The sequence below is a fragment of the Pseudophryne corroboree genome, chromosome 10 (genome assembly GCF_028390025.1).
Source record: "Pseudophryne corroboree isolate aPseCor3 chromosome 10, aPseCor3.hap2, whole genome shotgun sequence".
Lineage (NCBI taxonomy): Eukaryota > Metazoa > Chordata > Amphibia > Anura > Myobatrachidae > Pseudophryne > Pseudophryne corroboree.
Genome location: NC_086453.1, coordinates 19,528,183 through 19,553,835, shown reverse-complemented (window position 1 = coordinate 19,553,835; position 25,653 = coordinate 19,528,183). Strand labels below are relative to the sequence as shown.

Sequence of the window (25,653 nt, the reverse complement as noted above, 5' to 3'; positions counted from 1 at the left end):
ACTGCATAGATCGGGGGGGGAAACAGCAATGTAATTTCCATATTATTATTTGCCCTTCTCTTCCATCTGTTCTTGTCGGCTGGTGATGTTTTTTAAAGAACGAGTGTTAATTAATATTCAAATATTTATCATTTCTGTGAAATGAATCCTATATATGGGCCATATTGGTCCACCGTTCGAAGACTGGATGTGAGACATCTCCAATTGTTGACTACAATGTCTGACTCATTGTTTGTAGTCCAATGACTGGAGATATACAGACTGGACAAAGCTTAGCCGTATAGTGAGATCCAGATTTTACGCTGTCACTCCAGGAAGAGTGGAACGCATCACTATTACTGTGCGACCAGTCCACTGCTCCATCTAGAGGAGAAGCAGAGTAGTGCAACTATCATTGAATGCAATGTTTTACATGCAAATGTTATTTAGTGTTTTATTAAGCTACAGAAAATGAGAGAATGGACAAGGGATGTGTGTACTTTGCAGTACAAAGTTTATACACATTTAGAGTCGACCTATTCATATGTCGACCTAATGCATGTCGACCAATAGTGGTCGACCTAGTGTTGTTATCCTAAAGACTGGATACCATATTTAATATGAAAATGACCATCAGTGTCTATTGTAATGTAAAGTTGTCAAATTTGGATGAAAAGCCTGAACAGATGACGAAACATTCCAGCAATGGGGGTCATTCCGAGTTGTTTGCACGTTATTTTTTCGCTACGGAGCGATTAGTCGCAAACTGCACATGCGCAATGTACGCAGCAAGCCTGCGCCAAGTAAATTAGCACAAAAGTTTGGTATTTTACTCACGGCGTAACAAAGTTTTTTTCATCGTTCTGCTGATCGGAGTGTGATTGACAGGAAGTGGGTGTTTCTGGGCGGAAACTGGCCGTTTTCTGGGAGTGTGCGGAAAAACGCAGGCGTTTCAGGGAAAAACGCAGGAGTGTCTGGAGAAACGGGGGAGTGGCTGGGCGAACGCTGGGTGTGTTTGTGACGTCAAACCAGGAACGAAAAGGACTGAGCTGGTCGCAATGGCAGAGTAAGTCTGGAGCTACTCAGAAACTGCGGGGTAATCGTTACGAGAAAATTAGCTAATCTTTCGTTCGCAATTCTGCTATGCTAAGATACACTCCCAGAGAGCAGCGGCTTAGCGTGTGCAATGCTGCTAACAACTCGGAATCACCCCCAATATTCTGTAAGCCATTAAAAAACCAATCAGAAGATCTTTCTTTTATTTAAAAGAAATTAAATGCAGAATCTGATTGGTTGCAGCAGTTAACATGGAATTTGCATATATTGGTTTGCACTGTGTTGCCAGTGAGGTAATTGGAAAAAACAAACAAACATATTTTTATAATTATTTAAAATACTATTTAAAGTGAACACATTTTATTTATTGTAGCAAAATGTTTAATTTATCATCTTGTCACTATGAATGTAATAGGAAATCTCCTGTTTGGAATATTTGGTTTATGCTAAATTAACACAAATAAGCTGTTTATAAAGAGTCGAAAAAAGCAAATAAAATATTTTATGGCAAAGTCATTTTTCCTCAGATGTGTGTTCAAAAGTAATTCAATCTAATTTATAAAACGAAGTATAATTTGGTAATGTATTTTTCCTATGACATGGCTGCCATCTAGTGGCCGCTGTGACTATTGCGGTTCAATTGCAGAACATGCGGTTCATTTGACCTTCCTGTATAATGCTGTATTATTTATACCCTACCAATCCTCTATGGTTAAACAACACACGCACAGCTTTGTGGCCTGCTATTTGTAGACAATACTTAATCATAGACTTCTACATTTATAATGTCATAACAGGTAAGTAAGACAATAATGAATAATGTTTTTAAGGTTTTATTGTAAAATAAGGTGTTACATTCTAGGCATCTGTGTCCCAAACATGTTTTTAAAGTCTAGTTCAGAGTTGTACGCAGTGGAGCAGTCGTTACGATGGTACTGCAGCAGCGCTCACAAAGAGGATAGGGTATATTCACAAAGAACATTTTGGGGGGTAATGGGGAAGTGACCACCAAAATGCATGTGCGTCGTGACCTCTTTTGGGGGTGTGCTCGAAGCTGCAATCACCTACACAGTTACAATGGCTCCGCCATCTTCATAGAATCATAGAATGCGGCCACTTGGTCCATCTAATCTGCCCTAAACACATGGACACACACTAGGTTTAATTTTTGTCAGGAGCCAAATAACCTACCAGTATATTTTTGGAGTGTGGGAGGAAACCGGAGTACCTGGAGAAACCCACACAGGCACGAGGAGAACATACAAACTCCACCCAGTTAAGGTCATGGTGGGAATTGAACCCACGACCATTACACCACTTCCGGTGGTACTGTGACATGACCATAGGTCTACATAGAACTTCAGTAATCGACTGGTCTGCAACCAGTAGCGGCAATGGGATTGGTGATGCCCGGTGCGGCCATTAGTACTCAAGAAAGGGGGTGTGGCCCTACAGGAAGTCCCCCGCTAACATCACTATGGGGGTATGACCTCGTGAGAAATCCCCCTTTTACATCACACAAGGGGGCGTGCCCTGCATCCTGGGAGATGCTGGGTTTTCCCCGGGAAACTTTGCCTGCACTGCCGGCTCATTCCCAGTGAGGTCACCTGGGTGCGGTCTGCACCCCTCTTGTAACGCCACTGTCTACAACAGATGCTGCATCTTTGTACTCAGCCACTGGGATTTGCAAAGCAGCTAGTGGGCGTCTTAATAACAAATCCAGGCGGCTGCAGCATTTGCACATTTGCGCACAGCTACTGCGTATAAAATCTGCAGCTGGCCCATAGTCAAATGGGAAAAAAACTGAAAAAAATAACTGACTGGAACTCCAAGTAAAATCGCTCTATCCTGGTGATATGAATAATACGTTTTTGTTTTTTTTTAAATATTTTTTTAACTGAAATGGGCAAAAGCTTTGGTTCTGGAGTAGGATTGACTTGACAGGGAGGTAAATCAGGAAAGCTGAAGGGCTTTAGGTAGCAGGTGAAACAGAAATAGAGGGGAGAATAAGACAAAAAGGACAGTTCAAGTCAGCACCCAGATAAAATATACAACGGCTTATCCATACAACTGGTATTCGATAGGGATAAATAAATAGTTACCCAGATTATATCAGGTGCGATCAGCTTTAGAGACGAGTGGGTAATATAAAACCGTCGTCACAGATCCAGCGATCTCAGTTGGGTGATAATTTTATTATCGCAAATGTTTTGTACCGATTTTCTTTTAACAAAAAAACATAGGATGGAAAATGTTTGCAGTAACAATAAAGGGCCTAATTCAGACCTGATCGCAGCAGCAAAATGTTTCTCTAATGGGCAAAATCATGTGCAGTGCAGGTGGGGCAGATGTAACATGTGCAGAGAGAGTTAGATGTGGGTGGGGTGTGTTCAAAACTTCAAATTGAAATCTAAATTGCAGTGTCAAAATAAAGCAGGCAGTATTTACCCTGCACAGAAACAAAATAGCCCACCAAAATCTAACTCTCTGCACATGTTATATCTCCCCCCCCCTCCCCCCTCTCCCCCGCAGTGCACATGGTTTTGGCCATTAGAGAAACATTTTGCTGCTGCGATCAGGTCTGAATTAGACCCAAAGTCTTCTTTATAGTATATTTCTGTCAACTAATTGATGTAAAAAAATTTAAGTGGCTTGGGATATGGCAGCGTCCAGTAAACAACTTATGCAGTAATATCATGAGCTGTTATTACAACACAGGAAACGGAAGAAACTACAATTTCATTTGTAATATAACATATCGAACTTAAAGGAGCTTTTAAGTAAAAAGTACTATACTATTGTAAAAAGAGGTTACCGAATGCCACAAAAAAAAAAAAGAGGGTGTGAAGTCCCAGGCTCTCCTTACCACCACCACCCTTATCAGGAACCCAGGCAGATTGCCTAGTCCTAGAAAACATAAAAAAGGGTGAAAATCAAGTTTAGGACAAATTCATTGTTTTTGCTTGGGGGGGGGGGGGGGGGGTCTCCATCTTTGTTTTATTAGTGGAGCTACAGTAAGTGATCTGCGAACCAAGGTTTGAACTAACATTTGGGAGTGGATTTAGAAGTCACGGTGCCGCATCCCTGGCTCACACTAAGTGTCCCTGTCCTCCATATGGCGTTTCATACACTGCAGATAATGATTCCGGTTCATCGTAGACCCTATCTGGCTCCTGAAATCCCTCCCATGGGCGGTCCCCTCTCACCCCGTCCTGCAAAGACAAAGGGGGAGAAGCTCTGATTGGATACCATGACTATATAAAAACAGCGATTTTCCTGAGTCTTGAAATCATGTGACTCACCTCCATGCCGTGCTGCCATCTTGTTCTGGTGTATGGCGGGTAACCTCCTTGGACTTCCTCATATTCATGGGCATCAGAAGCACCGTACCAGTCTTCATATCCACCCTCTGTAAGAGATACATAACCGGTGGGATCACAAGTCTGAATAGTCGGATGCCCTAAAGCTCATTGGAAAAATGCGATTCTGCATTGTTCCTTTATTTGCGGGATTGCATCTGAAGTCTCCCAATGCCCGCAACATCTATGACCAGAAGCCAGTATGAAAATAGATCAGATGTCATCTTTCAGGGTGGAAAAATAAGTGGGCTAAGGACCCTCATAAATTGGCCCGGAAGGTCACTGGCCGATTGAGAAGCAGAATGGTCTTCCAGCCATCGGGACAAACAACCAGATCTGTGCAATAAGGTCTCTAACAATGTGGTCAAACTGCTCACACACACAACCATTCGGTGATCAAAGGTCAGGGCAGGCAGCAAGTAACTGCAAGGATAGGTTTCTGCAGAGAACCAAGGAACCGGTGGATGATCTCCAAAACTACTCCACAGAGTGAGTTACTTTAGTCTATTTGCACCTTGGATGGAATACTCTGGAATACTGTATATTGCACTGGTGGGGAGGTGGCACTTACCAGCCCAGCTCTGGAGTCCAGGGTCCCCCCTCTCTGCATTCTCATACTGAGGAGAAAGAGATGGATGATAATCCCGGGTCGGGTAGTAGTATAGTCCGGACTCAGAGGCACTATCCTGAGGAAACAGAAGTATGGAACAAAGTGAACAGATGCTGCTAAGGTCCACCTCCAAGGCCCTTCTCTGCCCCTAGGGCCTTCTCCATCCCTGAGGGCCTTCTCCATCTCTAAGGGTCTCCTCCACTCCCAATGTCCTCCTCCACACCTAAGGACCTTCACCCCAAAGACCCCCTCTTAACCCCATGTCCTTCTTACCTGGTAAACACTGGAGCTCAGATCTGAGCCGCTGTCTATCAGAAGAGTCTTCTTGGCTTGTGTGTTGATCAGTTCTCCGTCTCCATACTCATTGAGGGCACCATGGGGCATGCTGTATGGGTTAGATTGCAGAATTATAGGGATAGTATAGTACCGTATGATGTACACAGATAGGAGGGGGCCGATCGACATTATACAAATACATTGACAGTCCCCAATCAGACGTTGTTCTAGATCAGTGGCGATTTTGTGCCCAATCACGGTACTACACGTGACCAGTTAGGTCTACAATGATCTGCCGGGATCTGCTGAGGGGAGCGCGAGGGGTGGATGTTTCTATATGGATCCTAAATCATTTACCTCCCAGGAGACTTTAGATATTATAAAGGAACATATCCCGTGTTCCCAACGCTAATTTACATTATGCAGTATGTGTTTTACCAGAAGGGGATCATGGATTGAAAGAAGGGGGCTCATTGCTGCACTGACTGACATTTAGCCGTCGGAGGCTGTCACACTATTACTGGTCTCTATGGTTTTTTCTTACTAACAAATGTTTTACTGACGTTTTTTTCACTAGCTGTCAGTTCATTGACTGACAAAATTATATATAGGTCAGTATGACCAGTAGATCGGGCAGGGAACATGCTGAAAGATTGTGAGCTGTGGCGCCCAATGAGATATTAGCTTCTATAACTTCAGTGCTAGACTGCCCAAAGGTGATAGGGGATTGGGTGAAATGCTTGGCCTGTTTTTTATCCACGTTATTACATAAACCTTTCAGTGGGAGAAGCAGAGACATACGTAAATCTGCCGCTAGCGATCTCACCTGTCGTCTTTCTTTACTGCATCGCCTGCGGGGGGAAGAAATAAATATAGAAGTAAATCTGAAGGCATATTCTGGTGTATCAACATGGAAACGGCTACGCCAACCAAACAAGTAGTCTGATATAAACTAACTACAAATAACAATAATGGGCTCATTGAGACGAGAGTTGCACAAAATTCTGCCGCAAGTGCGTCCGCCATATGTGAATGGAACTAAATGCGGGTCTTTGCGCAGATCCAGAGTTCCACCCACTTGTGAAAGTAGCTGCCATCACTAACATTGTGGACTTGCACCTATACTTGGATCTCTGCGTACACTCAAACAGGCATAGACGCGTGCGCGGTGTTAAAGGCCGCAAGATCCGCCCGTAAAAAAGTTGTTTGCAATTCTGCGCCTCATCGTTTAATAATAGATTTACAGCGCAGCTGATATCCAGCCTTTATTCTCCGTCATCCGCCATATTATCTAATGAGCGACACATCTAGTATCCTAGAATTAGCGACAACCAGGTAGCCTGCAGAGTGTAGGGATATATCCCTAATACCACCCATATTGAAACGTATTACTTAGCGCTCGACCCGCTGCCGGCATTCTGGCAGATGAGTCATTGACAGTCGGCATCCCGCCCGCCGGTCACCCATACCGAACCCGTATGGGGCTATCCTGTGGATAATAGAGATACACAGCAATGACAGTGTTCGGCTGTGCTACATAGCATATAAGACCTCATTGTATATAGAACACTTGTGTTTGGCGGGTGGGGCATGCTGGGATTTGTTGTTCCACAACAGCCAGAGGTTGGCCACTTTTGATATACAGTATATTATGCTGGGCAAGTTTGTGTTGGAGTCTAACTTCCACTACACAGAAGAGCTGCGAGTTTTGAACTCCGATCTAAGGGTGTAGAAAGTGGGTGCAGCCTGCAGATAGCAGCACGGACGAGGCAGCTCAAATCTGGACCCCAAAAGGGTCCTGATGGGTTCCCGAATTGGAGCATGCTAATCATGTTTGGTTGTGACATTTGTAATTATTGCACCACGTTAATACATGTTTATATTCACCTTCTTTCACCCTGATACGATATCTTCTCACCAAACAGCAGACCAGCCCTGCGTTACATATAATGACTAACGCCCCTCCAGCGCCTATTGCTGCATACAGGTATGGGGTCCATGCCAAAGAGTCTGGGTGAGGAATGACAAAGAGGTCTTCTGGTTATTGTCTCATCATAGGCCGGCTGTAGACTGAGGTTCCCTCATCTCATGGGGTCTATTCATGAAGCGGTGAAGAGAGTGGTGAAAAGGTCCAGTGGAGAAGTTGTCCATGGCAGCCAATCAGCTTTGAAGGAAGCCTCTATCAAGTACATTCTGTAATATGTAAGAGAGATGCTGATTGGTTGCCAAGGGCAACTTCTCCAGTGGTCTGTTTCTCCACTCTTTTCACTGTTTCATGAATAGACCCCCATGCGAGATAATGTATTTGTTATCTAGCTCTAAAGCAGCTGGATCACAAGGAGTTAATGAGATATACTGTATCACTAATCCAGGTACAGGAGAAGATAATGCACCTTTGGCGCAAGGTGACACATATATTGAGGATTGTCCTGGGGCCTCAGTCACTCCTGTCACCAGGAATCTCATCACCAATGTCATCAAATAAGCCATCTCTCCGTTGTCCATCGGGCATTAATGACATAAATACATTGACTTAGTCCACCTCTGGTTGCTTGATTTGTCCCATCTTCCCTCCACATCTCACCTGTTTTTGGAACAGCAGCAGTTGGCTCTCCGGGTTTGGGGATGTCCTCCTGGGAGCCCGCTGGAAAAAACATTATCCAAAAATGAAAATTAGAAGAAATGCTCCTCAAATGTGACCCACATCTGTCGGCACTTAAGGGGAAACATCTGTCTCTATAAATTCTCTCGCTGTATGGTAGTAAGGGACTAAATATGCATGGGACTTATAAAGAAGACCTGGCACACAAAGCCACCAGTCCAAAGCCAAGATTCCATCATTCGCTGGGCATCACTACTGCTGTCTTCTCACTAGTCTACACTTGGCGTAACAACGACCGAGTTACAAATCACTGCGGTGTGTCTCACACAACAGGTGGAAGAAACACAGATAACCAAGAGAGAGGTCAGGTCACCTTGTGTGGTGACAGTGATCACGGCCCCGCCATCTGCATAGTCACTGTCTCCCAGCACGTTGATGGCGTTCACGGAGAAGTTATAGGCCGTGTTGCCCTTTAGCCCCGTAATCGAGAACACTGTTGACTGTGGTGGGAAGACATCCACATACATGAAGCTCTCCGAGTCACTCCACCGGTACCTGTAAAACAGTAGTGCAGAATTATTACTTCACGTCTGTCCCTGTTATTTGATAAGTTAGATATTGGCTGCATGGCCCAATGACCTATTCTATTACTCTCATTTGAACCAACAGCTGAGATTACTGAACAATTGTGTTGTTGTGTAAGAACCCACAGATTATGGAAAATCTATTCAAGGACAAACCCAAAAGAGGCCACTAACCTGACGCGAAACTTTTGCTCCAGTCCCCCATCGAACCCCGTGCTCCATCCCAGGGTAACCGAATTATGCGTGAAGCTGAGGACTTTCAGATTGGAGGGAGGATCAGGGCGGCCTTGAGCACCACAAAGGAAGTAAAGAAATGTTACTTTAATATAATGTGTGTGTAACTAGTGCCCTATTACCTACACAGTGCTGTTTATGCAAGGTAAAAAGATGAACAATTTTATTAATATAAATGAACAGTATTTTCTGGACAACTTCTTGGCAGTGAGACTTCTGTTTACATCCTGCTTCTGCCCTATCGGTAGGTATATAGGTATATTGATGATTAGTAAAGTGATAAAATCTTACTTGTGCTGACTAGATGGATGGAGAAGCTGTCCAACCCAAGAGCGTTGGTGGCCGTGCAAGTGAAGATGGCATAATCGTGCACTGCACTCACATTAGCGATGACCAATGTACTGGTGTGAATCCATAGCTCATGAAAGGTCTGCACAGAGTACCTGTGAAAGCCCATGTAATACTAGTAAAAAAAACTAGTAGGCAAGTGGTGGCAGGAGGTGATCTTGGAGGTTCTGATGAAGAAAAGAGTTACCTGGGGTTTTTGAAGTCCAGCGTCACACCATTCTTTGCCCAGCTGAAAGCCACACTTGGGATTCCCTCTGCTTTGCAGACAAGACCTGTAGAGCTTTTCCCATCACCAGGTACAGCCACCTTACTCAGGTGCACCCCCTTCTGTATTTCTGGCTTAACTGCAAGGACAAGGAGTTCAACAGTGTACAGATCAGCCCATTTCTCACACACGTCCAAGATTCTAATCCATTTCTCTAAGACTCCACCAGTTCCCTCCTGTAACTCCCCTCTCAGCTCACTTGAATATGGTCCCTGTCTTTCTTCATCTCTCTAAGACGATGTGCTTCAGTAGCAGTCCCCAACTAGACCCTCAGCTAATGTTAAGTCTAAGTCTTCTCCTTGGCTACAGAGCTAGGGATGGCCATACCCATTGCAGTATTATTGATGGGTACATTTGCTACTTTACCTGGATTATGCAAGTTCAAAGGAAAGGAGCACAAGCCACCCCTCCATGTCAGTGGCTGGTGCTCGCCATGATGACGCCAGGGGTAACGTAGGAGGGGTGTGGTATGGAAAGTCGACAGTAACTAGGTCGACAGTGTCTAGGTCGACAAAAAGGAGAATGAGTGGCATTATAATCATGCTTAGTAAAAATTAGAGATGTGCGGCGGGAACTTTTTGTGTTTGTGTTTTGGATCTGGATCTCCACTGAATCTGAATCTGAATCTGGATTGGTTATTTATTACATTTATTTCTACTAATTTCCAGTCTATTCTGAACACCTCACACCTCACAATATTGTTTTTAGGCCAAAAGGTTGCACGAGGTAGCTGTATGACTAAGCTAAGTGACCCAACTGGGCGACACAAACACGTGGCCCATCTAGGAGTTGCACTGCAGTGTCAGGCAGGATGACACTTTTAAAAACTAGGCCCAAAACAGCACATGATGCAAAAAAAAAAAAAAAGAGGCGCACCGAGGTTGTTGGATGACTAAGCTAAGCGACACAAGTGTGCGGCACAAGCACCTGGCCCATCTAGGAGTGGCACTGCAGTGGCAGACAGGATGGCAGTTTTAAAAACTAGGCCCCAAACAGCACATCATACAAAGAAGAAAAGAGGTGCACCCAGGTTTCTGTATGACTAAGCTAAGCGACCCAAGTGTGCGGCACAAACACCTGGCCCATCTAGGAGTGGCACTGCAGTGTCAGACAGGATGGCACTTTTAAAAACTAGGCCCCAAACAGCACATTATGCAAAAAGAAAAAAAAAGAGGTGCACCGAGGTTGCTGGATGACTAAGCTAAGCGACACAAGTGTGCGGCACAAGCACCTGGCCCATCTAGGAGTGGCACTACAGTGGCAGACAGGATGGCAGTTTTAAAAACTAGGCCCCAAACAGCACATCATGCAAAGAAGAAAAGAGGTGCACCGAGGTTGCTGTATGACTAAGCTAAGCGACACAAGTGTGCGGAACAAACACCTGGCCCATCTAGGAGTGGCACGCGGTGGCTGAATGTCGAATGTGGCCTGCAATTTTTCGGGCCACCGACAACTTCTCCTGCATGCCCCTGTCATTTTAAAAAAAAATTCTGCACCATCAAATTACTTGTATGTGCAAGACATGGGACGTGCTGGAATTTGCCCAGATGTAATGCGCGTACAATATTGGTGGCGTTGTCCAATATCACAAATCCCCAGGAAAGTCTAAGTGGGGTAAGCCATAGTGCGATGATGTCCCTCAGTTTCCGTAAGAGGTTGTCAGCGGTGTGCCTCTTGTGGAAACCGGTTTTACACAGCGTAGCCTACCTAGGAACGAGCTGGCGTTTGTGAGATACTGCTACTGGTGCCGCTGCTGCTGTTGTTGCTGCGGGAGGCAATACATCTACCCAGTGGGCTGTCGCAGTCATATAGTCCTTAGTTTGCCCTGCTCCACTTGTCCACATGTCCGTGGTTAACTGGACAGTGGGTACAACCGCATTTTTCAGGACACTGAGGAAACTTTTCTTAATTTCCCTGTACAGTTGGAAATCGCTTTCCTAGTGAAGTGGAATCTAGAGGGGATTTGGTACCGGAGACACAGTACGTCCATCAACTGTCTGAATCCCACTGCAATAATGGTGGATACCGGACACATGTCTAACACCAGCATAGCTGCCAAGGCCTCAGTTATCCGCTTTGCAACAGGGTGACTGCTGTCATATTTCATCTTCCTCACAAAGGACTGTTGGACAGTCAATTGCTTACTGGAAGGAGTACAAGTGGTCTTCCGACTTCCCCTCTGGGATGACGATCGACTCCCAGCAGCAACAACAGCAGCGGCAGCAACAGCACTAGGAGGAAGTGGTTCTTGATCTTTCCCTATTTTATCCTCCAAAGTTCTCCATTATTTTTCTGGAGTTATATAACAATATGCGGCACAGGAGAGCGTACTCCTACACCACACAGGGAAAACCCTGTAAAAATTATTTGGATTAAATATTAATAACCCCTTTATTTGGAGTAAATAATATACAGCACAGGACAGGACCACTGGACTTATACGGCAGTACCACTGGACTGAACTTATACGGCAGTACCCCTGGAATTATACAGCAGTACCCCTGGACTTGTACGGCGGTACCGCTGGATTTATACGACAATACCCCTGGACTTATACGGCAGTACCGCTGGACTTATACGGCAGTACCCCTGGACTTATACGGCAGCAACACTGGACTTATGACAGCACAGGACACCACCACTGGACTTATACAGCAGCAATGGACTTATGGCAGCACAGGACACCACCACTGGACTTATGGCAGCACAAGACACCACCACTGGACTTATGGCAGCACAAGACAGCACCACTGGACTAGACTTATACAGCACCACTGAACTTATACGGCAGTACCGCTGAACTTATACAGCAGTACCCCTGGACTTATACGGCAGTACCCCTGAACTTATACGGCAGTACCCCTGGACTTATATGGCAGTACCCCTGGACTTATACGGCAGCACCACTGGACTTATGGCAGCACAGGACACCACCACTGGACTGGACTTATACAGCAGCAATGGACTTATGGCAGCAGAGGACACCACCACTGTGACTGGACTGATGCAGCACAAGACACCACCACTGGACTTATGGCAGCACAGGACACCACCACTGGACTTATGGCAGCACAGGACACCACCACTGGAGTGACTGGACTGATGCAGCACAACACAGCCCCACTGAACTGGACTTATACAGCAGCACTGGACTTATGGCAGCACAGCACAGGACACCACCACTGGACTTATGGCAGCACAGGACACCACCACTGGAGTGACTGGACTGATGCAGCACAACACAGCCCCACTGAACTGGACTTATACAGCAGCAATGGACTTATGGCAGCACAGGACACCACCACTGGAGTGACTGGACTGATGCAGCACAAGACACCACCACTGGACTGATACAAAAGAGCAGGTCGCCACCCCACCCACGCGCCACGCTACTACGCTCTCCAGGACTGGAGTGAAAATGGCAGCAATGCGCGGCTGTTTATATGGAATCTAAATTCCGCAAGAAACTGACAGCGGGATGATGACGTTTTGCCTCGTTCTGATTTCTGAGTCTGAGCCGGGCTCGGATCCAGACTCGGAGAGTGAAGTTGGGGGGGGGGGGGGAGAACCGAACCCGCTCATCTCTAGTAATAATGGGTATTGTAATCCAAAGGTACCATGCCAGGTGCAAAGATACTCTCAACTCATTACAGGAAAACCCATCCTCACAGCTACTAGTGTTATCAGTCATGTTCCTCATACTACGACTGCGGCCAGAGCCCCTAAGAGATTGGCTGGGTCCCAGGACTAGGCCAACAGGTTTGGACACTGGGTGGGCATGGCCATACCATCTTTGGGGTATGGTTACACCTTCCTGACAGGACCAGTCGTTCTGTATCCACCACCACCACCCTCGGTACACCTGGACAGGGACACTTTGTAGCCATCACATTAATTACATATCCTTATCCACCTTCTAGGTCACAGGTTCTCAAACTCGGTCCTCAGGACCCCACACGGTTCATGTTTTGCAGGTCACCTGTAGATTTTTAAAATGTGACAGTTGTTGACACACAGTGCAGCTGCTGGGTGACATGGAAAACGTGAACAGTGTGGGGTCCTGAGGACCGAGTTTGAGAACCACTGTTCTAGGTTATAGTGTATGTATGACCAGCAACCTCCTTTGTACAATACATGTATGCAACATACAATGATCCTTCTGCACCGTAATGTAGGTTTGACCCGCTCAATGAAATGAGTGGCGATGGCGCGACCAATCAGTAAAGACTGTCTAGTGTTGCTACAGTAGCTGTATGTATTATTGCGACCCAATAGAAAGAGCACAGGGTAATAAGGGAATGTACAGTCTTTTAGCGCCAGATACGAGAGGTTTTCTTACTTACAACGCACAATCAAACGGGCATCAGCCTTGATGGGGGGAGGGATGCCGTTATCCACGGTACACTCATAGCGGCCGGCGTCGGTCCTCTTGGTCTCATTTATGATCAGACGTCCGGTGAGGCCATTTACTTCCCGCTCCAAACTGGACAGATCTCTCTCGTCGTCACCCTGTCACCGGGCATAAAGGGTCACTTACACGCTGGCAACAAAATACCGTTCCCTATGACCGGAGTTGCATAAATGCAACTATTTTGACATTAAAGCACATTACTGGAAGGGGGCATCGGTTTTCCTGGAATGATCTGCTTGAGAGATACAGTGGAGTTGCTCCCAATTTGCCCAGGTCCCCTCCCGTAGCCAGGAACAAAACCAGGTACAGAGGGAGATTGCGCTGCAGGACTCGCACCTTTGTGGTTTTGTTAATTACTTTTAGGGTGCGATTCTACACCAAGATGTTCGGCTGCACACATCTCAGACAATTATGGTAGCCGAAGATCACTCATTTTCTTGTCTACTTCTATGGGGTGTGCGAGAAAATTGTCGACGTTGGTGGCTGCCGGCGCTCCAACATCTTCCGATGGGATTTAATTGGATTTCACACTTTTAGTCCTTATTCGAATTATTTTAAAGCCCCGATGTCACCATCTGGTACATGTAGAACTTATCATTTATTGTAGGTGTTTGACAGTTAAATATTGGCACTTAATAATATCGTTGACATATTAGAATATTTCTATACACGGCACAGTATTTTAATTAAGGCTGGTTACCCACTGGCATTAGTAAAACACAGGCGAGGGGTCAATAGAAGACGTAAATAGTGCAGACTGGCTGTGCCCCACCCACTGGATGATCAGGATTTCCAGCCAAAAGTTTAATTCTGAAGATACAATAGAAATGGACCAATCAAACACAAAGCCAACATTTCCTACCAGCCATCTCCACTGGAACATTGTATCGGTAGCCGGGTTTGCGTCGGCCGTGCACACGATTTCAGCTCTTGAGCCCAGATCCACCTCTGTGGGGTCACTAAGACTGCGAATGGATGGAGAGTCTGCGCGGGTGGAAGAAAGGAGATATTTAGGAAAAGGGTCCAACTCTGGGATACGTGAGTGCTTACGTCTGTAGAAAAATGTGTGTTCTACCAAAAAAATCAGACTCTTTCTGTTTGTTTAGAGTGTGGGATGGGATAAGTTTATCAAATGTATGTGGATGGAATGTGCATAACTACATAATCACCAACACATAAACGCAACAGTATTATTGCAAGATACTTAAATACAAGAGTATTCATTATTGCAAGAACATCTGATGGCAGCTGTTATGTTGGTGGCCTCAGAACGATGTTTGTGTGTATGTATATATGTATATATATATATATATATATATATATATATATATATATGTATATATGTATACACACATATATAATTCTTTGTGTATTATAGCTGTTGCTGGGACCTTACAATGCACATCCAGCTGCACCACTGTGCTGTTGGTCCCCTCTGCATTCAGGCAGGTTACGGTATAGTCCCCGGAGTCGTCTCGGCTAACGTTCCAAATTTCCAGTGCGCCAGCTCCTTTCAGGTGATGTCTGTAAGCGCCTACATACACAGCATATAAGAACCAGGTCAGTGTCACTCAATAGTTTTACACTCTGAAGAGTGGCACTAATAAAATACGAGTTTTAAACATGTGACATAGCTAAAAAATAACACTTCAATAAGCATACAAAATATAATTTAACTCTGTAAAATAATACACTTTTGTTTTTGCAACTTTGCTCATTTTCATTTTTAACTAGGTGTAGTACATCCTCTTTGCCACAAGATGTCACTCTTGCAATTGCTATGTATAGATTACAGGATGTTACGCCAGGATCTCGACTGGCGGTATGTTAACCGCTTCCCCCTTGCGGCTATAAACTAATAAAGTGATTTACAGTAGGATTTGTAAACTTACATCATACAACATTGGTAACTTAGGGGGTAATTCAGACCTGATCGCTCGCTAGCGTTTTTTGCAGCACTGCGATCACGTCAGAACAGCGCATGCGTATCCACCGCAATGTGCAGGTGCGTCGCACAGGTACAAAGCTGTGCGCTGGGTTTTACAAATAATCCATTCACACTGCCGATCGCAAGGAGATTGACAGGAAGAGGGCGTTTGTGGGTGTCAACTGACAGTTTTCTGGGAGTGGTTGGAAAAACACAGGCGTGTCCAGGCGTTTTCAGGGCGGGTGTCTGACATCAATTCCGGGCCCGGACAGGCTGAAGTGATCGCAGCGGCTGAGTAAGTTCTGGGCAACTCAGAAACTGCACAAAGTTTTTTTGTACCGCTCAGCTGCACAGGCGATCGCACACTTACACAGCTAAAATACACTCCCCAGTGGGCGGCGACTATGCGAACGCAGGACTGCAAAAACCAGCTAGTGAGCGATCAGGTCTGAATTAGGTCCTTAATTCCAACTAGTAGCGGCTCTTGCCACGGGCAGGCAGTACTTTTGCCCAGGGCGCCGCTGTCCCGGGGCGCCGCCGCCATGGCAAGAGCCGCTACTAACTAGGATGGCGGCAGCGGTGGGTTTGAAAAGGTCCTCTCTGCGAAGGGAATCTAGACGCGCAGTGAGGTAGCGTCTACTTTCCCTTCGCGGAGAGGACCTTTCTGTGCAGCGCAATGGGAGAGACGTCATGACATCTCTCCCATAGCGCAGAGGAGTGGCGCCGGAGACAGAGTGCAGTGATCGGGAACAGGAACGGGGTTGGTAAGTATTTTTTTATTTTTTTTTACTAGGTGCACAGCTACTTTTGGGCACTACTAATGGAGGCACAGCTGCAGGGGGCATACTAAGGGGGGCACAACTACTGGGGCCACAACTAATGGGGGCACAACTACTGGGGCCACAACCAATGGGGGCACAGCTGCAGGGGCCGGGGGCACACTAACGGGGGCACAACTAATGGGGGCACAACTACTGGGGCCACAACTAATGGGGGCACACTAAGGGGGGCACAACTACTGGGGCCACAACTAATGGGGGCACAGGTGCAGGGGGCACAACTACTGGGGCCACAAGTAATGGGGGCACAGCTGCAGGGGGCATAACAGCTACTGGGGGCACAGCTGCAGGGGGCACAATAGCTGCAGGGGGCATAACAGCTACTGGGGGCACAGCTGCAGGGGGCACAACAGCTGCAGGGGGCACAACAGCTGCAGGGGGCATAACAGCTACTGGGGGCACAGCTGCAGGGGGCACAACAGCTGCAGGGGGCACAACAGCTACTGTGGGCACAGCTCTATAGGGTGCACAACGCTACAGGGGGCAAAACTACAGGGAGCAGAACTGACCACGCCCCTTTCCTATGAAGCCACGCCCCCATTTTTACCGCACGCCTTCGGCACGCACTAACCCTATTTCGCCGTCTCGGGAGGGGGCAAAGGAAACTTTCGCCCTGGGCGCCACAAGGTCTAGAACCGGCCCTGATTCCAACACATGTGAGACAACGCACTGTCTAATAATAACAATATTCTGTGCAGCCACTGGCCGCATTCACGTTTCTCTACCATTTGCAGAATGAATGTCCTGTTAGTGAACTTTCTACTTCTGTGCTTGTTGCAGTTACCTGGACGGAATTTATTCATTAAATGTAAGAGATTAATATAACCCCATTGGCAGATAAATGGCGGAGCATCCTGGCTGAGTGGAGAGTCGGCCACTGCGATTCCGTACGCAGTTCCGGCACCCATCCTGAGTAACTATGGGTTTACTTAGAACTTTGATAATTGAGTGATCTGCGACGGACGCTGTCTTTGTACGCAGACGCTTGCAAAGTCGCCGGTGGGCGTATCAATACCAATCCCAGGGGCTGGGACACGTGCATACTGCCGCACAGCCGCTGTGCACACATTGGCCGCAGCGGTGGTACTGGCGTACATCTCTGAATCAGGCCCTTTGTAATGTAAATCAGAGTAAGGAATCTGTACCCTACTAATAACTAATTATTTCTCAATACTTGTTAATTATACAGGCACCGCTTTAAACATAGACCATCTCGACCTACTCCTTATACTCCCCTATGCCCCACTGATCAACAGTTTAAGGCATCTTGAATAAGTTTGATAGAGTCCGGATGGCGTAGGAGAACGGGATAGGAAATACCAGATTGCAACATGGTGAGGCTCATCCTTCCCGTTAAGAAGCAACCGTACTTAAGATAGCCAAAATAAAACAAAGGGGCGTAATTTATGTTTGCTGCAGCCCAGAAATGAAAAGAGACGCCCACCGGAAGCCATCGCAAGTTCATTCGCAATTGCGTACAAATTCGTAGCATATAATAAAAAACGGAACATCAGGGCTAAGGGTTGACCTATGGCTACGCAGACCGCACACGCCAGTAGCGACTCAGGTGCCATGTTTTTGCGCGTACGAGCTCGCAGCCATCCGCAGATACATGCCCCAAGAACAGCCATTCATTTTTCCATCCACTCCCCATAAACTCCCTGTTAATACCTCCTAACGGGCGTTTCCTGTCAATCAGTTTTTCATGAAATCCTCAGAGCGAGCGGGATCGCAGCGGCACCTTTGTGCATGTGCACTGTGACCCCGGCACATTGGCAGTCTGCAGGTAATCGCTCCATTGCATGATAATCGGCCATTGCCTACAAACATGAATTAGGCCTAAAGTTTGTAGGAGTCTTACTTCCCAGTCACCCTCAGCTGATGTGCCCAGATTTCATCACAATGCAACCTAACGTATAACTGAGGCATCAGATACAAATGCCTCATGCCTCACTGGTGCCATTACTACTGACTTAACTGGATGAAAAGTGTCCACTCCTAGCCCATCATGGGTAGGCTCTGTATACACTTTAACACTGTATTTTACATTTCATCCACTCATTCTGGTGGGGGTTTTTTTAACCTGCTTACCATCGCCCCTTACCTCGGGTTAGTTCTCGCCCTCGCCAGAACCACGTGTAGTTGACAGCAGTAGGATTGGTGCGTATATGTACAGGGATAAGGGCTGCGCCATGCTCCACGGCTTGGACCATCTTTGGCTGTTCATCTGTGAACTCTGGTGGAACTGAAATATGAAGATACATAGAAAGGACCTTCAAAGAATTACCAGCTCTACAGCAGTGCACCACCAAGGGACCCACGGTCAGACCATGGTTGGCCAATTTGGGTCTTTTTAATCAAAATGGCCGACCATTAACACCATCGCAGTTTGTTACTTTGAACAACCAGAACCTAAAGGAATTGGTCCTAGCAGAAAGGGAATATCAGATTTGCAGAAGTACTGGAGATACCTACACAGGACGTCCAGCTTGTACAAGGTGTTGACACCCTCATTCAGGACGCTGCTGTAGGCCTCACAGGAGACCCGTTTGCCATGATCTGCAGAGGACACCGTCAGAGTGACACTACTGGAGGTGGACCTCCCACCATATTCTGCAGCCCTGGTGCCCAGGTTCTTCCCCTTCAGACTGGAAAGAAAGGTTGTACCATTAGTTAGTTGTTGGTACAGTCGCTGTCACTGGTAAAGTCATCAGTCCCTACAGCTGAAGGATAGGCTGAACTTATATAACAGAAGCAAAAATAAAATTACTCCAATTTGTTTTCCTGTGCTGCAGGGGGTTGAGCGGCTTTGGGACCCAGAGATGACCAGGTAACCTGTAGCCGCTGCACTCCATGCAACAGGCGCTAGCTCCACCACTTCCTACACCCACTATCTTCTCAGCCAGGATACGGCTTTACTGGTCACACTCAGACCCTTGCTGAGTCTCTGCAGTTCACCGCAGCGGCCGTGGGAGAGGTGGGCTGCATTTCCGGGAGCCCCTCTATATTTCGTTATGGGGCCACGACGGGGAAATATATAACAGGCAACAATATGTGCTTTGGATACTCATCCCAGTACAACTCACATTACTCCGTCCTTCAACCAGGATATGGTGGCCTCAGGGTTACTGCTGCCGGTCCTACAGTCCAGAGTGATGGTGCTTCCACGTTTATATGGCTTCTTCTGGTTGATAATTTTAACATCTATGGGTGGGACTAACAAAAGATAGGAGAAACACAGTAAGTACAGAGCAGATGCCTCCTACACAGACACCACCAGTAAAGGGGTGTTAACATTAGTGCAACAACATAATTAGACTTGGATGCATCCCCATATAAGTCTCATAGGGGGGAATTCAGTTGTAAGCGATGATGCCCGGCTGTGTTCATATCGCCCAGTTTTGGTAGTGCCAACTTCGCAGGTTTTCCCTCCCACCTCTATGGGGCTTGAGAGAAAACTTGCGATGGTGGTAGGCTCAACGTGATGTTCTAGAATGGCACATGGCGTCCTTCGCGCACAATTGGATTGCCCCCCAAAAAAGCACGTCTGTCGCTAATGTCATTTAATTTTTTTATTTTTGTTCTTGAGATCTAGTTTGAGTTCTACAACTAGGTTCCTCGGTTATATAAATGGTTTATCCATAGTCCACTAACCCGCTGCCTCCAATGTCTGCAGAACTAACGGGTGGCTTTGAGTTGAAGTGTACAAAGACAGAACCGGGCTCATCTCAGACCCCTACTCAGACGGGGCAAATTTAAGTTAAATTCAAGTAACTGACAGATTATTCCGTACTTTCGTCGTTACATCATCAGCGCTCCCACTCACACTGGATATGAAGCTTGGTCATGTCGCTCAGTATTTTCTTCCCATCATTGGTTGAATTGCAACGGTATACAGCCTGGTTGTCGCTCGGAACCGTCTCCAGAATGAGCTCCCTGGAGACGATCTTTCCTGCGGTAACCATTCTCCCGTCTGACACCGTTCTCTTATCCTATGCAACGAAAATAGGGACCACATTTTTTACCGTTTCCAAGTCACCATCTGAAGAGATACCAATCATTTAGTTATGCATATACAGACTCTCAGCATGGAAAGGAGCATACAGATCACCAGCCAATGACTGTATGCCGGTAGCGGTACAGGATGCAAGCAGTACCAACAGTTGTAATAGGATGGAACAAGCAGTAATAGCAGGGAGTCTCGGGAGCTAAATGGAACAAGTCCGCAGTGTCGGACTGGGGCATTAAGGGCCCACTGGGGGAATGCATTAAGGGTGTGGCCAGCCTACAAAGGGGGTGTGGTCAGCCTCTACAGAGGCTTGAAATACACAATAGTCTAGTGCAGTGTAATGCAACATATCTACCATGTATAATACAAGTGCACAGTCTGGAACCTGATCCCTAGAGGAAGGAGTGGGCCCTCAGGCAGTGGGCCTACCGGTGGTTTCCCTGGTACCCCTGTGGGCCAGTCCGACCCTGCAAGTCCGTGTCCCATGGGTGGCGCTCTAACACAGTAACAATGCGGCGCCGCGCTTGCGGAGAAGTACAGATGGCAGCCATCTTGGCTAGGGATTGAGGCCTCCCTAAATGAGCTGATATGGAGTATGCACAGTAACGTTCTCCGGCTTCAACATGCTCAACGCGGGTTCTCACAAGCAGTAGGTTCTTTTGGGTTTGTAGCGTTTAAAAAAATAATAATCTGCAAACTCTTTGCTGTGAACCAGCTCTCCCATGAGAAGAGGGTTTGGGGTGGTCTTCTCTCTGAGTATCGCATTTACCAAAGCAGAACAGTTACCATTAGAAACATGCACTAAACAAAAAAAGACTTTGAAGACTAATGAATATATTCATTCATTTAATCTTTCAGTGCATTAGGGGGATATGAGGGAAGCCTGGAAACATGCAGGCCTGGAATTGTAGCCTCAGGCGGAAGAACCAGTTATATCTTTCAGGTCTTATCACGACTATATAAGTATATTATTACCGATAATGATTCTCTACAGTGAATACATGGAAAATATAGACCTGCGGTAATTTGGCACCCCACACTAAGTTCAGCGATGGCGGCATTTTTCTGGAGGCAGATTTTGACCTTTTTGAGAATAGTCCCCTTACCTTTAGCCAGATGAGCCGAGGCGCGGGGTGCCCCCCACTGGAGAAACAGGTGAGTTTCACGCGACTTCCAGCGCGAAATCGCTTGTCCTGTGGAGGTGCCTCTATCCAGATCTTCTGAGGGGGATCTAAACAGCAACGACACGAGGTCTCGTTTGCTAACATTGGATTTTGGTGCAAAATTGTAACTAAACCACAACAACCAGTTAGACGCGTCCCTTCGCTGTTTAGCTTTGCCAAGACTGCGAGGGGCGTGTGACACATTATGTCAACAATTACCATTAACCCTACCATTAACCCTAACAGGAACACTATCCCTCATGGTAAACCTAACGCTTACGCTAACCCTAACCTTATTGGCAAACCTAACACTAATTCTAACGGTAACCCAAACTCTACCAGTAACTCTAGCCATAATGCTAACCCTAACCATAGCCCTAACCCTAGAAGTAAACTGAACCCTAATTATAACCCTAACCGTAGACCTAACCCTACCAATAACCGTTACCTTAACGCTAGCCCTAACCGTAGCCCTAACCCTACCAATAACCGTTACCCTAACGCTAGCCCTAACCGTAGCCCTAACCCTACCAATAACCATTACCCTAACACTAGCACTAACCCTACCAATAACTGTTACCCTAACGCTAGCCTTAACCGTAGCCCTAACCCTACCAATAACTGTTACCCTAATGCTAACCCTAACCTTAGCCCTAACCCTACCAATAACCGTTACCCTAACGCTAGCCCTAACCGTAGCCCTAACCCTACTAATAACTGTTACCCTAACGCTAGCCCTAATCATAGTCCTAACCCTACCAATACCCATTACTCTAACGAAAGCCTTAACTGTAGCTACCAGTAACTGTAACCCAAATGCTTACCCTAACCATAGCCCTAACCCTAGTAGTAACCGAAACCTTAACTCTAAACCTAACTGTAACCCTAACTCTACTAGTAACCGTAACCCTAATACTAACTCTAATCGTAGCCCTAACCCTAGCAGTACCCATAACCCTAATGCTAACCCTAACCATAGCCCTATCCTTACCAATAACCATAACCCTAACGCTAACCCTAACAGTACCCCAAACCTTACCAGTAACTGAAACCCTAATACTAACCATAACCCCAGCCCTGACCCTACCAGCAACCGCAACCCTAACACTAACCTTATTGGCAAACCTAACACTACCAGTAACATTAACCATAGCCCTAACCCTGTCAGTAACTGTAACCCTAGTGCTAACCCTAACCCATAGCCCTAACCCTACCAGTAACCATAACTCTAACCCTTACTCTAACAGGAACACTAGGCCCTAACACTAATCTTAATCTTAACGCTTACCCTAACCCTACCAGTAACACTAACGCTAACACTAACCCTAAGACTAATGGAAATGTTTACATTGTGACAATGTTGCCATTTCATATGTTGATATTCTAGCAATGTTGACATTTTTCAGGTGTCAAAATTAATGATGTTGACAATTCAGCCATATCAACATCATGAATGTTGTCCTGGTGTTGACATTCTGGATGTAGACATTTTGATTGGCAATTTAATGACTGAATACCTATCTACCGTGTCAGGGTAGTGGGGTCAGGGTGACTCAGTTTGCAATATTGTGGCCCAAACCACCAACATGAATCGTGCCAGCCTGACCCTGGATCATCCCACTTCTAACACCATGGGGGAAAATTGGAGTCTCTATGTTAGGATTCTGGGAGAAGTCTAAGACAGGCATTCTAGGAGAGTCCACTTGTATTTATACCTGATCCATAAACTTTTCAGTTTAGTCATTCTCTTGGCACTGTCACGGTATGCAGACTTTGACACATATACTGTATTTAGACATATACAAGCATACCCTGTATATTTGTGCATTTTATAGTGTTACTGTTAGTTTCCCTCAATCAAGGTTTCAAACGAGGCTTCCCTTCCCGGGGGGCCCATTGTGGCCCATCTCCATTACTCACGTTGCACGCTGAGCTTTACGCTGTTTGCTTTGGAGTATAGAAGAGCCTCGTTGAAAGCCTCGCAGGTCAGCTGCATCTCGTTATGGTCCCTCTGAATCACTGTGGTTATATTTGACATCGTCATCTTCCCCCCGTGCTCTGCCTAGAAAGAAAATAATTTACATTAAAAAAAAACAAAAATAAGATCTTTCCTATCACCGGAACACAAGTGGCAGCCAATATTATTAATGACATCACAGAAAACTGGAATAAAAAGGATGTTCTATGTACTGTACACAATGCCCTGTGTGTAATATACTGGATTGATTTATTTTGATCCTAATTCAAATTAAATAATAAACCTCTTAAATTGTCTGCTATCGCTTAGCAGGACAATGATGATCATCTGATGATGATAATATTCGGTTAAGCACATGGAGCTGTATCTGTAAATCAGGGTTAGGCAATCGTATATACAGGGGAACTACAAAGACAATTTTCTCACATCTGTTATGGTTGCATTGGCATCTGCCAGCTCCACCACTCCCAGCCACCAGCGGATATACACGGGAGGATTGCTGGATGCAGTAAAGCAGGAGAAGGAGAGAGACGTGTTTTCGGGACCACTGGAGGAACCGAGAATTGTTACTTTAGTGGGAGGAACTGAAAAAGACAAGACAGAGAAAGACAGTTCTGAAAAACTCCATATAAGACACACATGACAGATATGGCTATAACTGTGGCTTAGAACTGTTGTGGATATATTGTTCTGTTGTATCAGACATTGGGCCTCACAAGGTCATTAATCTTTGATGTGGGGTGAATTTTACAAAGTTATGGAAGCATGCAGTGAGCAACGTCCAAATGAGTCTTTTGAAAATAATGTTTTAATGTTTAGTTTCATTTCAAATGCGTGTTTATTATTAACTCTAGCACTTGTTCCTTGGAGGACATTTATTAAGGATGTATATTTGAAGTTCCTCTATTAAAAAAAAAAAACAAAGAAATCAAGATCTCATGTTTGCCATCCCACCCTCACAAATAGGCTCTTTTTTAAAAGATGGCTATGTGATGACCCCCTGGAGCCATGTTTATAACATCCCACAGATCCAATTTTTGAGGCAGGGCCATCTCAACATATAGGCACACTGGGCAGCTGTCCCAAGGCCTCACGATTTTAGGGGCCTTCGAGCAGGGGTGGGGCTGGTGCCTCCGGAGCTTCTTGGGAGGTAGGTAGAGAATGCTGCAGTTTGACTCATGACTTCATCTGCCGAGTATAAGACAGACATACACTACATATAACCTATAATTAGGAGGGCTCGCACGTTATGGGCTTACAGTTAACACCTGTGTGTACAAACCTTAAAAGGTGTCTCATCGCTTATATCAGGAAAAGCTCAGATAAGGATACTCACACACAACACTGAGAGTGATGCTGGCTTGGAGGACCCCTGGAGACACGTGATTGACAGCCTCACAGTTTATCACAGCCAGATTATATTCCGGCTTGATGTTTAAGGTCAGGTGACTTCTAGACAGTCTCTTTTTGGCATCGGTCTCCCAACGCGTGTAGAACACTTCATCATTCTGCAGAGGAGGGAGAAAAAGAAAAAGGCCTCTATTTTCTATATTTAAACAGAAATGGACAATTAGCCAGATTCTTATCTGCTACCACCTTCCTTTTACCCTATCCCCAATTCCCTTCTACCCTCTCTAATTTTAATTTTTTACAGAAAATCTTTCTGCTTCACATCTGCACTCTCTCTCTCCGATCTTTTTCGGTGTATTTCTTTCTTTCGTCTTAACTTCTCTTTTTTCCCGTGCCCCAGCTGAACCGCATTTTCCCAGTCGATTTGATTTTATTCACTTGTATATTCCACTTAAACATTGTTTGCCACCTCTCATACATTAGCAGCCAATTCCTGTGCCCCTTCTTGGACTATAGCAACAGCTGCAGGCCAGGTATGCTTGGGAGGATATACTGGAGGGACAGTGGGTGGCGCTGTGTCTTGGGCTATCACTTTGTGAGTTTTCTCTTATTATAATAGGGTACACTCTCTCTTCTACAATGTTGTTTGTTAATCCTCCATGT

At 45.9% G+C, this 25,653-nt stretch overlaps 1 protein-coding gene across 1 annotated transcript in view; it reads right to left on the bottom strand.

The window, feature by feature from the left end:
- Positions 1–3,614: 3,614 nt before the first annotated feature.
- The window catches only part of NPHS1 (NPHS1 adhesion molecule, nephrin), a 36,621-nt gene continuing 14,582 nt past the window's right edge, over positions 3,615–25,653 (bottom strand). The window contains exons 8-29 of the mRNA XM_063943928.1: positions 24,977–25,148; positions 24,067–24,224; positions 23,583–23,724; positions 21,606–21,730; positions 20,317–20,482; positions 19,577–19,706; positions 18,966–19,138; positions 18,595–18,735; positions 15,121–15,258; positions 14,587–14,708; positions 13,657–13,822; positions 9,236–9,392; positions 8,992–9,143; positions 8,641–8,752; positions 8,256–8,437; positions 7,865–7,924; positions 7,168–7,290; positions 6,107–6,131; positions 5,278–5,389; positions 4,966–5,080; positions 4,338–4,444; positions 3,615–4,247 (exon numbers count right to left, since the gene is read on the bottom strand). Of these exons, the coding sequence (XP_063799998.1) occupies positions 4,125–4,247; positions 4,338–4,444; positions 4,966–5,080; positions 5,278–5,389; positions 6,107–6,131; positions 7,168–7,290; positions 7,865–7,924; positions 8,256–8,437; positions 8,641–8,752; positions 8,992–9,143; positions 9,236–9,392; positions 13,657–13,822; positions 14,587–14,708; positions 15,121–15,258; positions 18,595–18,735; positions 18,966–19,138; positions 19,577–19,706; positions 20,317–20,482; positions 21,606–21,730; positions 23,583–23,724; positions 24,067–24,224; positions 24,977–25,148 (2,901 nt within the window). The 3' untranslated portion in view covers positions 3,615–4,124. The remainder of the gene's footprint in view (positions 4,248–4,337; positions 4,445–4,965; positions 5,081–5,277; positions 5,390–6,106; positions 6,132–7,167; positions 7,291–7,864; positions 7,925–8,255; positions 8,438–8,640; positions 8,753–8,991; positions 9,144–9,235; positions 9,393–13,656; positions 13,823–14,586; positions 14,709–15,120; positions 15,259–18,594; positions 18,736–18,965; positions 19,139–19,576; positions 19,707–20,316; positions 20,483–21,605; positions 21,731–23,582; positions 23,725–24,066; positions 24,225–24,976; positions 25,149–25,653) is intronic.